This window comes from Rana temporaria, chromosome 4 (assembly GCF_905171775.1).
Source record: "Rana temporaria chromosome 4, aRanTem1.1, whole genome shotgun sequence".
Taxonomy (NCBI): Eukaryota; Metazoa; Chordata; class Amphibia; order Anura; family Ranidae; genus Rana; species Rana temporaria.
Window position 1 is genome coordinate 210,380,337 of NC_053492.1, and position 13,754 is coordinate 210,394,090.

Sequence of the window (13,754 nt, forward strand, 5' to 3'; positions counted from 1 at the left end):
TCCTGTTTGGGGAGAGGAGACAGATTATGTGTTCCTAGTATATAGGAACACTGATTGGTCTCCTCACCCAGTCAGTCCCATCTCCCCACAGTTAGAAGACACAGTGAGGGGAAACATTTAACCCCTTGATCGCCCCCTAGGGTTAATCCCTTCCCTGCCAGTGACATTCATACAGTAATCAGTGGCTATTTATAGCACTGATCACTGTATAAATGTCAATGGTTTCAAAAAAGTGTCTGATCTGTCCGCCGCAATGTCGCAGTCTGGATAAAAATCGCAGATCACCGCCATTACTAGAAAAAAATATATAAAAATGGCAAAAATCAATTACCTATTTTGTTTTAATTACCTACGTTAATATTTTTCTTTTATATTTTGACAATACTTATTAAGGAAGGACATACCACAATATATAACTATTTTGTCAGTGCAACATTTTCTTTATTATATTTTTTTGTTTATAGCACAAAGAAAATAAAACACAGTGGTGATAAAATACCACCAAAGGAAAGCTATATTTGTGGGGAAAAAATTACATACATTTAATTTGGGTACAGTGTCAGACCTCGTACACACGACCGAGAAACTCGATGGACGAAACACATCGTTTTGCTCGTCGAGTTCCTTGTGAAGCCGTCGAGAAACTCGACAAGCCAAGTTTCTCCATTCCCGTCAAGGAAATAGAGAACATGCTTTCTTTTTGGCTCGTCGAGTTTCTCGACAGTTTCCTCGACGAAAATGTACACACGACCGGTTTCATCGGCAAAAAAATATCTCCCAGCAAGTTTCTTGCTGGTTTTTGCAGAGAAACTCGGTCGTGTGTACGAGGCCTCACACAACCGCGCAATTGTCATTTAAAATTACGCTGTGCTGTTACTCAAATAATGGCCTGGCTAAATCTTCCAGATGTCAAGTGCTTAAAGTACTCATGTTGGGGGGAGATGTCACAGGAAGCAAAGTGATTCCACTGCATCAAAAGTTGATATTTGTATATGGCAGATATTGCCTCCTTCTACCACTTCTACCACTATTGAAATAGTGTTTAGGCCTGGTAATTGGTGGCCCATATGACCGGAGGATTGAACTTGTCCAGCCCATACTCCAAAGTCCTGGTTCCCAGTGAACATATGCTTGAAGGTCAGTTTGCTTTTTATGATCCTGTGGCAAATTCACTTAAAAGTAAACTTGTCCTAGAGAAAAAGTATAAAAGTGGAGGTTTACCCTAAAAAAAAATACATAAAAAGGCTCCTAAAAATGTGAAAAACAATTGCATAAAAAGGCTCCTAAAAATGTTTTTTTTTTATACTTACCAGAAATGGCTGTTGCTAGGCAGTCTTCCTAATCTGCCACTTCCTATACTGCGGCTAGCTCTTTTCTTTTCGTACTCCTCGCATTGTCTTCTGAGGAATTGGCACGCTGTCTTTTGGGACCTGTGTGTGTCCCGGAAGACAGTCGGATATTCACAAAGCGCCACGTGACTCGCACATGCGCAGTAGGAAATGGGCAGTGAAGCCACAAGGCTCCACTGCCTGTTTCCCTTTGTACGAATGGCGGCGCCGGCACCCAATCTGATGGATGGATTGGCCTCGGGGGGCTGACATCGCGGGCACCCTGGAGAGGTAAGTGTGCTTATTAAAAGTCAGCAACTACAGTTTTTGTAGCTGCTGACTTTTAAAAATGTTTATTTTTTTAGCTTTAAGCTAAGGGAAATGCTGGGTAGCAGGTAATGTAAAGAGCTGTTACAATGATCCTTCTGATAGCCTGCCAGGACTTCTATTACTTGAGCTTGGGTTATACCAAAATCATTGCAGATACCGATTTTTTGAAAATCTGCATTTGCAAAGGCATTTCAGGGGGCTCCAGTGGCACTGTCAAAAGTTGTGATCTGTATCTAAACATATAAGGAAACTTTATTTTCCTATACTCATACTGTATTCTTACATATAGTAGTGTGCTGTTTAATCAGTTTTTAAAGAGGCAAATTTTTACTTTACAAACATATTAAGAGGGTTCAGAACATAAAATCCACAGCTGAGTTATATAACACTGTAAAATGTTCTGACACTGTCTGGGAACCCGTGGAAAATGTAACTGAATACTTGAGTAGAACTGTGGCTGACTGGATATTCTTCCATATTCTTCATTCTAGGGGGGGAATTAAGAATCACATCTTACTGGTTTCCTTTTCTACCCCCCATTTTTTCACACACGCACACACACTTCCTTTTAGACCAAAAGTTCAAAGTTTTTGTAACACTGCTTTCATTTGTAGAGCTCTTTTGGACTTTTCATGATATAGTAGTAAGAATTTTTTTACCAACAAGATCCCTATCTTCACTTTATGTAAAATTCAACAAAAAGGAAGAGATATTACACAATTGTTAGACGAGACATGCTCTCAATTTTGGAGCATATTTCATTTTGTATAATTGACGCAAATGCTGCCTACCTCTTCAATGTCTAGGATACACATTGTTTTCAGGAAGTATGGTCTATGATCAGTATTTTTTGTAAGCTTATATAGTACAGTTTATAAAAAAAAAAGTTATGATTGAGCATACTGTCTAACACTTGACATAGCTTGACACCAACCAGAATTTCCAAATATTTTTAAAGTTAGAATGGCAATTTTTCATCAAAATTTAGGATTTGGAGGGCAATACTTACAGCTCTTGCATATCACACACTAATTAATAAAGCCAGTATGAGTAAACGTAAAATTAGCATCCTGAGATAACCTTAGTTTCTAGGCAGCTGTCTTTAGGTACACATTTTGAATAACTAAAACAATTAAAAAACAAATCAGTATATCTAAAATCTTTATATCCTGGTAAATGTTCCATGGTTTCAAATTACTGGAATCATTATGTTTTATCATCTAAAAACTATTTTATAATTTTTAAAATTATGTTCTGATGTACTTTTTTCTGCATTTATATTCCAGAAAACCTCTAAGCTTTTCGTAGCATATGTATTTATGTGTATTCCTTCTTCATAAATGTATTTAGATATAATGGTCACCTTTGCATGGCAAGGTTCAATTGACGGTTTAAACCTAAGGATGTTGAGTGGATGGTGTGCAGTGTAGGTCTAGCTATAAACAGAAAAATTAGGCAATGCACTGTTATATAAATGCTGATGAACTATGGTCTGGCAATCCATGACTAAAGGGTTAGTAAGCTCTGTAGCCTTTGTTACATTTGGATGCATTTGGATGTATTGCAAGGAAAGCATTTTTTCACTGATACTAATTGTAGAGTTATTTGAGACCTTGGAGCAGAGCTTTTCCTGATACTTTTCATCAGCACCTATCATTAAGTCATTGGAAAGTTTCCTATTGATTTGAATTAACTGTCATCTAATATTTAGCACCCTTTAAGTCTGGATAAGACTTAAGCCTCGTACACACGGCCGAGGAACTCGACGTGCCAAACACATCGAGTTCCTCGGCCAGTTCAGCACTGAAGCCGCCGAGGAGCTCGGCGGGCCGAGAGCTCCCATAGAACAACGAGGAAATAGAGAACATGTTCTCTATTTCCTTGTCGAGCTCCTCGTCGGCTTCCTCGGCTGAAAGTGTACACACGACCAGTTTCCTCGGCAGAATTCAGCCAGAAACTCGGTCGGAAGCTGAATTCTGCCGAGGAAACTGGTCGTGTGTACGGGGCCTTACAGTATAGACTATCTCCACATTTACTACAATGTTACATCTTACACTCATATTTAGGGTGTAACATGTAACATGGCGCAAAGTGGACTCATCCAATCCCAAAATGCCCCCCCAGACAGCCTGCAAGGGTTCTTCTACCCATTACATTTCATATTTAAAATCCATGCTGCTGTGTATGGCTCCACTTACATCACACAGCCACATCATTCCTACAGAGATCAGCAAATGAATCAACTACAGATCCCATCTGTTACCACAGCATGATTCTTAATGGAACACAAGTGTCTACTGACACTTCCTCTAGGTCTATAACTGAACGATCTTACCTCTGTGCAGACTTTGAACTGGAGTCTGCAAGAGCTTGGCATAGCACTTGCAATGCTTTGCAGGTTAATTTGCCAAAAATAGTAAATTCACTTTTTTTCCTGCAATATATGTGCATTTATTATTATTATTATTATTATTATTATTATTATTATTATTATTATTATTATTATTATTTTAGCCTTTAAATTTAATCTAAACAACATGCACCTAGAAATTCAAAACAAACTGGATAAAATTGAAGAGAGACTAAGCATGTGAATAACAATTGCAACATTCTGATATTTCCCTAGCTGTTTGACCAAAAGAGAGTCGTTCACAGATGACATAGTAAAAATAATTATAATAATACAGCTAAAGCTTCTAAATGACATTATTCTGTTGGTACAGGAAACATTTCAGTTACATGCATTCACCCAAAGAATGCTAACTACCATATTCATGTCTCATAGAGACATAAGTGAAGGTCTTCATTGAAAAGTACTAGCAGAAATAGACACATGAGTAGGTATAAGTAAACCAAAATGTGTTATTCTTTTTACAGCATTGTTCTTATATAGTCATACAAACACTTTAGTTTCAATGGACCTTAATGCATACCTGGCACTTGTCAAATACTGTAAATATTTTTTTTCCTTCGGTTCCATATACATTTAATACTTTTAAGAAGTGTATATATATATATATTTATTTTCTTTCTTTATTTTGTACCCAAAACACATCTGCTTTTCAACACAGGAAGCACTAAAGGCAAAGCTGTGCTAACAGTTGCCCTTCTCACCTACATGACGAATGTAGTCACTCTGCATGGACTGAAAAATTATTTTACCATAAGCAATAACACACAGATTCAATTACAGCATGACTAGGAAGGTTTTTGTAAATTCCTTCTATTCTATAAAATCTCTGCTTTCCTTTTCAGTTAATGCAGATTGAAAATATTATCAGATATAGGGGAGGAGATTGGCAAAGAAAAAAAAACATATTTTTCTGTTCTTTCCTGATACCTTTCTTTTCAGGGTATTTGATTAGGGGTGTCTTTCATCAGTATCTCCCTGTTGAACCAGCAGCTTATTATAAAATTACAAAAATACTACTTCCACCTGCACAAAATATAGTGAACACAAACAGAAGCTGAACATATTATTTAATTTAATGTTTTTTATTCCAACATATTATATATACTGTATATTGTATATATATTAGATGATTCATAAAACATAAATGTTCCAGGTTCTCAAAGGGGTTGGTTTACTAAAGGAGCATAAGCTGCTCACTTACAGAGTGAATGTTCATGATGTAAAGCCCTGCTGAAAAATCCATTCTTGTGTAAGTGAAAATCCATTTTTTTCCCTGTACATGATTAAGTATTTTTTACAAAGTGAATTTTCACAACATTCACTAAACCACTGTAAGTGAAAATTTCCATTAAAATTGAACATGCTCTACTCTCGTAATAAAATCAACCCCAAACTGACCAGAAGGAAAGCATCTGTGTTGCTTATAGCCATCAATCAAACTTTCAGATATAGCGTTTGTAGTTAAAAAATGAAAGAAAAATAATCAACACAGAAAATTTCCTTTTAGGCACTTTTTAAACAGGGCCCAAGTGAGTCCAAAAGGGAAATATGCCAGCTAAATATGTATACTGGAAGTCATCAAGAATAGCCTGTTTGACAATGCTAATTTAGCAAAACTGTGTTTAAAAATATCCCAGGCTATCCAAAAGGCACTTATATCACTACTGAATGCACTAAATTATTTTGTTGTTTATTTGTCATCTGAAAAAAGGCATCCCACAATTTATTTTTACAAGTTTAAGCATTCATGCTGGGAATAAAAATTTCAGAAAATCTTTTCATTTTGGCCATACATTTATCATATAAAATAGGGTCTCTAATCAAAAACTAAAAACAAACCTTTGTCTTTGCTATGACTCCATGTTAGATTTATATATTCTCTGAGCTGCTGTATTTTTGTGTGTGTGATTTAGCAATGCAGCATTCAGGTGGTTCAGTATGTAAACTATCAGTATTCGGGTAGTTCAGTATATCAACTATAACATAACAAGAAAAAATGAAACTCTGGGTAGACATACAATTTACAGAAAATAACAATTTGGAAGATACAGCAAAGGTATAGTTTAAACATTTTGTACCTGCCAGGAAGAGATTAATGTCACAGGTGTTTCCATCCAATAAGTGTATGCACTAAACGTTTCTATTATATTGAGAACAAGTAAACTTTACTCTAGACTCAATACTCTGCTTTAAATTGAATCTGTGAATATAGATTTGTGGAAGCTGCCACTGCTGCAGGCTCCAGATCTGTCATCCTGACCTTTATCATTGGGGATGAGCAGAATTGATGGTTTTTAATTCCCTGAAAATTTTACAAATCAAAAAATGTTGACCAAACATTTTGAAAAAATGCATTGAAGGCAAACAAGAAATGTGAAATTATTGAGTTGTTCAGGGCTTTCATGGGTGCAGTAGGTTTTAAAGGGTCCCTGAGTTAAATAAGCTTATACGTGGCTTTATTGTTTTACATTTTTTTCACAGAAAATTACACTGTAAAAAAATTCACAAAGCCACAATGCATAAATAGTAATCATATACACAAAAAATAAGGAAATAAAATACTAGATGAAATTAACCTTAAACACCCTAAACACACCCCTCTCCCAAATAAAAACACACCCTCTAATTAAAAAAAAAATATTTTAAAAGGAAATTTTACATAAGCAGCTCAATGAGTGGAATTGAGAGTTTCTGCTTTGTAACAATTTCTATGAAATTGAAATGGGTAGTTTTGTGAATAGACCAATTTGCAAAAACCTCTTCCCTTATGGAACCAGTATGCAGAATGGTACATGAGACTTTTTAGTCTTCGCTGTCTCTATGCTGGTTGCAGGTAACCAAGTCACTAGGCAGCTTTTATTCAACAAATTTGGATTAAACAAGGTTCCTCTTCCTTATTAAAGAAGAAAAAAAGGTTAAATATCAGCAAATTTCCATAGTTATATCTGGAGGTATAGAAGTCAGGATCACAAGTGAACAATGGCAGCTACCATACTTCTATCTTCACAGGTTCACTCTAAGTTTGTTCCCATGCATTGGTAAGAATTTTATATAAGAAATACAGGGAAAGAGAATAATCCAGCAAGATGCATTGCTCCCACACTTCCCACAGGAATTACAGAAAACTTCCAATTGTTCTAAATTTGAATTTGTTAGAAACTACTGTACTACTAATGGAAATGCCTCATACAATTTTACACTTGGGAGGAACCATGCCAGACTTTGCGTCTAACAATTTGGAAGCAACATTTATTTTCTGAGTTTCCATATCCTTTTGTGATCCAGTTCTGACCCAAAATGTGACAGAAAGAATGTTCATCGCTGTGATCAAAAAAATAATAATTTTGGAGGCATATATTAAATAGCAAATTCATTTTCCAAATATATATTTCTCTTTTGTGTAAGTGTAAATGAACTACTATTCACAATTTTCCAAACACTTGTTGTTTAATTGTATAATACAAATGTTTAATGTCAACCCTGTTTTTGTTTATTTATTTTTATAAGAAAATAAGACATAAAATATATATTGTACAAAAATTGACTGCTGCTTTTGGACATGATATCAGGTGTGGTTTATGAAGATGAGAGCCAGCATTAAATTGCACAGAAACAAAGTTTCCAATTTCCTTTTTGATTTTTTTTTGTTAAGAAATTATGTATTTTAATAAATGCTGGAATAATGAAACTTGGTGTCTAGTAAAATGGGGGTCAAATGGAAATGAGTTTAAACAACTGAACATTGTCATTATAAACCCTGTTTTTGTTGATGGGATGAAACTCACTCATTTCAAACATACTAGTGCAAAAAATTGTGCAGTAATATTTTGCAACACCAACTGAATGGAAAGATTAACAAACCACCCAGCGCACAAACAGTGTCTGATAAATCTGGTTCATTTTAACTGTCACATAGTGTCACTGATTTCATGATAAAGCATTTAATGTATGTGCAACCATACAAAAGGTTGTCCTCTTCTTCCAGTGGGCGTCTCCTCCAGGACATTCACTTTTGTTGGGATACAAAAAAATACACGCCCTTTGATGATCTCACACATCAAAGTAGCTGAGGATTTATCCAAGTGCCCAAGATATTGCAGTGAAAGGCATCCAAATAACAACTGGTATGACTTATTTGTCTTCCTGAAGTATTCCTCCATGGCAAGCATATTGAAGACAGACATTGTAATCCTCTTTTAAAGAAAGAAACATTCTTCATGTGATCTTCAGAAGACTCAACTCATTCAATGAGCATCAAAGATGTATCTACTGTTTGCTGACATATGGTGTTAGAGTTTGCAGCAGCAAAGACAGAAGTAGTAGAGATATTGGTTTAGGGCACCAATGGGATTTCAGTTTGTCCTTCAGAGGTATGGCTATGAATAAGTCTTAATTGACTCCAAAGGCTATACCACTGTGCATACTGTGTTTAATGTTGTGTCAAATCTAACAGCTTTTGCCTCTGTGGGTTTTAAGTTTGTATCATACATTGGATTTTCAAATGATGCTTGTCCATTGCTATTTTCATGACCAGCATATCCATTGTATTGCACTTTGGGTCTTGCTCTAAAAAAAAAAAAATTAAAGCAAAAAATGAATACAGACAGTCAATAAATGAAACAAGACCCAGTCAAAACTATCTTAAATATGTTCAGTTATGTATAATAAATATAAAAGACCAAATCAAGCTCAATATTTTTCTTTCATTTTGAAAAGATTGAGGATGGAACTTATGCAATTTGTAAAGATTTACTAAAGGCATATAAGTGTTTTAATTTGCTAGGGGAATATTTCAATAGTTTGGGTGAATGTAATGAACATTTCTACAGAGTGCCTAATCATGTGCAAGGAAAAGAAACAAAATTATTTCTTGCATATGATTGGATGATGAAAGTCATCAGAGATGCACTTTATTCACTAAGCCAAGGAGAGAATTCCCTTGCAAAGTACACATCCTATCTGGCTTTAGTAAATCAACCGCACAGAGATTTTTAGGGCAAATTGTGAAGTATTATTAACCACTTAAGGACCCCAAGCACGTACATGTACGTCCTCTTTAAGTGCTCACCCGCAGACCCAATCGCCGCTGGTGTCCCGCAATCGGTCACCGGAGCTGGAGAACGGGGAGAGGTGTGTGTAAACACACCTTCCCCGTTCTTCATTGTGGCAATGTCAGTGATCGTCCGTTCCCTGATATAGGGAAAGACGATCACTGACATCACACGTCCAGCTCTGCCCCCCTACAGTTAGAAAAACACATGAGGTCACAATTAACCCCTACAGTGCCCCCTAGTGGTTAACTCCTAAACTGCAATTGTCATTTTCAAAGTTATCAGTGCATTTGTATAGCACTTTTCGCTGTGAAAATGACAATGGTCCCAAAAATGTGTCAAAATTGTCCGATGTGTCCGCCATAATGTCGCAGTCACGAAAAAATCGCTAATCGCCGCCATTAGTAGTAAAAAAAAAAAATGCAATAAAACTATCCCCTATTTTGTAAGCGCTATACATTTTGCGCAAACCAATTGATAAACACTTATTGCGATTTTTTTTTTTACCAAAAATAGGAAGAAGAATTTGTATCGGCCTAAACTGAGGAATTTTTTTTATTATATATATATATATATATATATATATATTTGGGGGATATTTATTATAGCAAAAAGTAAAAAATATTGAATTTTTTTCAAAATTGACGCTCTATTTTTGTTTATAGCACAAAAAATAAAAACCACAGAGGTGATCAAATACCACCAAAATAAAGCTCTATTTGTGGGAAAAAAAGGACCCCAATTTTGTTTGGGAGCCACGTCGCATGACCGCGCAATTGTCAGTTACAGCAACGCAGTGCCGAATCGCAAAAAGGGGCAAGGTCCTAACGTGCATAATGGTCCGGGTCTTAAGTGGTTAAAAAGCATACTTAGGTTGTATCTCTTCTCTGCTACATAAAAAAAATTTTTTTTTTATTGCCCTTCTTGAATTTCTTGAAATTTTTCTTTTAACCTTCTATCTAGTACACAGACCTTCATAAAATAAGACAACGTTTCTAACCAATTTTTGCTAAATAGCAGCAGTTTTGAATGTTTTTTTTCATGGACCTACAAAAAAAAACCTGTTGTCTTTAGATGGGGAAAAAGCAGGGAAAAATATAACTGATCATTTTTATAACTGTCTTAGTCTCCAATGGAAAGATTCACCTTCCTTATTTGTCCTGGTGACCATATTAATTGAAACAGAAGGTAATGCAAAAACCAAAATGTTTTTGTTGTCATTAGAACAAATGATGAGGAAAAATCTTCACATGGGGACAGCGAAAATTGATTTTCCTCTCACTTTTTGTTGTGCCCCTGGGGCAGAATGGTAAGGGAAATCTCCCCAACAGGACATCGATAGCAGAAAAAAACCTACACTATAAAAAAAAAGTTTGGCTTTACATACAATTTAAAGTGTAAATAATTAAATATATCTATCTATATAGATATATATATCTATATATAATCACAAAATATACCATTGGTGCATTTACAAGTTTAATAGAATGTGTTACTTTTTCTCACTGACCCATAGCAACACACACAAAAATCAAAAAAAGACGGGAGTGCTTTAAGGCATGTGATTATTAATAAATTGCAAATACATGCAAATATATGCATATAATATGAAAATATATTTTGCTTTCAGTGGGAAGAAATATATATTTCATAAAAGTGTATTATTTGTATTTGTTATCAGCCTAAAATTAGCTCCTAAGTTATGCCCATGTAACTGCAAGTTTTCTAAATGTATTTGCCATTAAAATATTTTTTATTAATATAGTGGTTGTATTAATTGTTGTAATCAGCCACTAATTGTTGATTTCATAACTTTTTCCAATGATGGATATTACTGATAGGATTTGTCTTTATATCTGTATATTTTTTATTGAAGTTTTTGCGTTATTATTATGTTTTAACAGCAGGCAAGAGACAAATACAAGGTATATAAGTTCATATAAACATGTTCATTGTAATAAATGTGACAATACTTTCAGAGTTCAGTCTAATTGTTTTGGAGATTCTGTTTAACCACTTCAGCCCTGGAAGATTTTACCCCCTTAATGACCAGAGCACTTTTTGCGGTATGGCACTGCATTGCTTTAACTGACAATTGCGCGGTCGTGTGACGCTGTACCCAAACAATTTTTTTTCCTTTTTCCCCCACAAATAGAGCTTTCTTTTGGTGGTATTTGATCACCTCTTGCGATTTTTTTATTTTTTGTGCTATAGATATATTTGCTATAATAAATATCCCCCCCCCAAAAAAATATATATATATATATATATATATATAAGTCTTCCTCAATTTAGGTCGATATGTATTTTTCTACATATTTTTGGTAAAAATCACAATAAGTGTATATTGATTAGTTTGAGCAAAAGATATATAGCCGGATTCAGGTAGAGCGGCGCTTCTTTAGGTCGGCGTAGCGCATCCCATTTACACTACGCCGACGTAACATAGTGAGGCAAGTACTGTATTCACAAAGCACTTGCCTCCTAAGTTACGTCGGCGTAGGGCAAATGGCCCGGCGTAACCCTGCCTAATTCAAAATAGGCAGGTAGTTGTATGGTAATGAATCGTGACCCCATGTAAATGAAGTGCCGATCGTACGGCACATGCGCACGCATGCTCGCAAATACTAATTGCTTTCAACGTGAACGTAACCTACGCCCAGTCCCATTCACGTACGCTTACGCAAACAACGTAAAATACAACGGCTGTTCCGACGTCCATACCTTGCATGGGCTGAGCCATCTTTTTGGTGGTTTATCTTTACCCTGGAAAAACGCCTTACGTAAACAGCGTATCGGGCGCAAGTACAATCGTGAATAGGCGTATCTTGCTCATTTACATATTCTAAGCGTAAATCAACGTACATGCCCCTAGCGGCCAGCGTAAATAGGCAGCTAAGATACGACGGCGTAGGAGACTTACGCCGGTCGCATCTTAGCAACTGAGAAGCGTATCTCATTTTGAGAATACACTTAAAGATACAACGGCGCGGCTTTGGACCTACGACGACGTATCTACTGATACGCCGTCGTAAGTCTTAGTGAATCCGGCTAATAGCTTCTACAAAATAGGGATAGATTTATGGCATTTTTATTATTATATTTTTTTTAATTAGTAATGGCGGTGATCTGCAATTTTTATCTGAACTTGCGACATTGCGGCGGACAGATCGGACATTTTTTACACTATTTTGCGACCATTGACATTTATACAGCAATCAAAGCTAAAAATAGCCATTCATTACTGTATAAATGTCACTGGCAGGGAAGGGGTTAAACACTAGGGGGTGATAAAGGGGTTAAGTGTGTTCCCTCAACGTGTTCCAACTGTAGGGGGGATGGGCTACCACTGACATAACAGAGATCACTGTTCCCGATGACAGGGAACAGAAGATCTCTGTCATGTTACTAGGCAGAACAGGGAAATGCCTTGTTTACATTCTCCATTCTGCCTCTCCTCGCCTACATTTACATAGGCATTTCCTCTGCCTATATCGGCGTGAGCTGGTCGGCAAGTGGTTAACCTCCCTGGCGGTATGATTATTTCAGATTTTAGGTGCTGAAAGCGGTACAATTATTTTGCATGGAAATTTGGCGTTTTATATTGTAGACCTGCAATTCTTAGGAATAACTCACTGAAATCTGTCCAAACAAGAGTCTAGTAGACATCCCGGGTATGATAAAGTTTGAAACACAAAATCATAAATTATAATATAATAAATAACTATAAATAATGATAACAAATAATAATATAATAAAAATTATTCAATAATTTAATCAAATCAAAAACACAGAAATTTGCTCAGTTGTAGAATTGTCGCTGTCATTACTTTTAGTGTTTGATGACAAATTTTCCCACAAATCACTATCGCTCAATTCTGCAAGTAAATCTATTTTATCATCGCCCTTTTCTAGCTGGTCTAAAACCACTTTTGACATAATGGGACACTTTTTGGTTGCTATGGACAATCTCCAGTTTCCAGGCAGAAAAAATGTATTTATAATATAAAAGTGCATGCAGGACACTGGGCAGACCACTAGGGACAAAGGGGATGTGTAATTATTTTATACAGTACTGTAATCTGTAAGATTACAGGGTACTGTATGTATACTGTGTTTTTCCTTTTTTGAATTTGGCACCGATCTCTGCCCCCGTGGGTCGCAACGTCGCAGTGAATGGTGACACTCGGTAACTGTGTGAATCGAGCAGAGGAGACAGCTCGCACACACAGCGGGGAGACATCGCAGGATCCGGGGGACAAGTGGATACTGCAATGCAATCTGGAGTCTGGCTCGGGGTTACCGCTAATAGTACTGAAATTTTCCCCCAAGCCCGACTCGGGAATAGCGCTCAGGAGGTTAAAGCACAGTATTAATATAATGAGAAAATGTGTTAACTCTTGAAATGTGAATCTCTTCTGGGGAATACAAGTTAAGCAGTCACTGGTTAGTAGCAGCACAGGCCTTAAACAGTGCAGTAATACTTTGAGCATTGTAAAAAAAAAAAAACAGAATATGCAAAACCCATATCCTTTTAGTTTTAAAATAGTATTTTAATATAAAGGGAATTTATTTAGCAGAGGTTTTTAAACTTCAGTAACTGTGAAAAACGCATTATTCCATAGCATCAAA

General features: G+C 36.0%; 1 protein-coding gene across 1 annotated transcript in view; it reads right to left on the reverse strand.

The window, feature by feature from the left end:
• Positions 1–4,209: 4,209 nt before the first annotated feature.
• Positions 4,210–13,754, reverse strand: part of CSMD1 (CUB and Sushi multiple domains 1) — an 833,985-nt gene continuing 824,440 nt past the window's right edge. Inside the window, exon 65 of the mRNA XM_040349812.1 lies at positions 4,210–8,637. Coding sequence (XP_040205746.1) covers positions 8,478–8,637 — 160 coding nt within the window. The 3' untranslated portion in view covers positions 4,210–8,477. The remainder of the gene's footprint in view (positions 8,638–13,754) is intronic.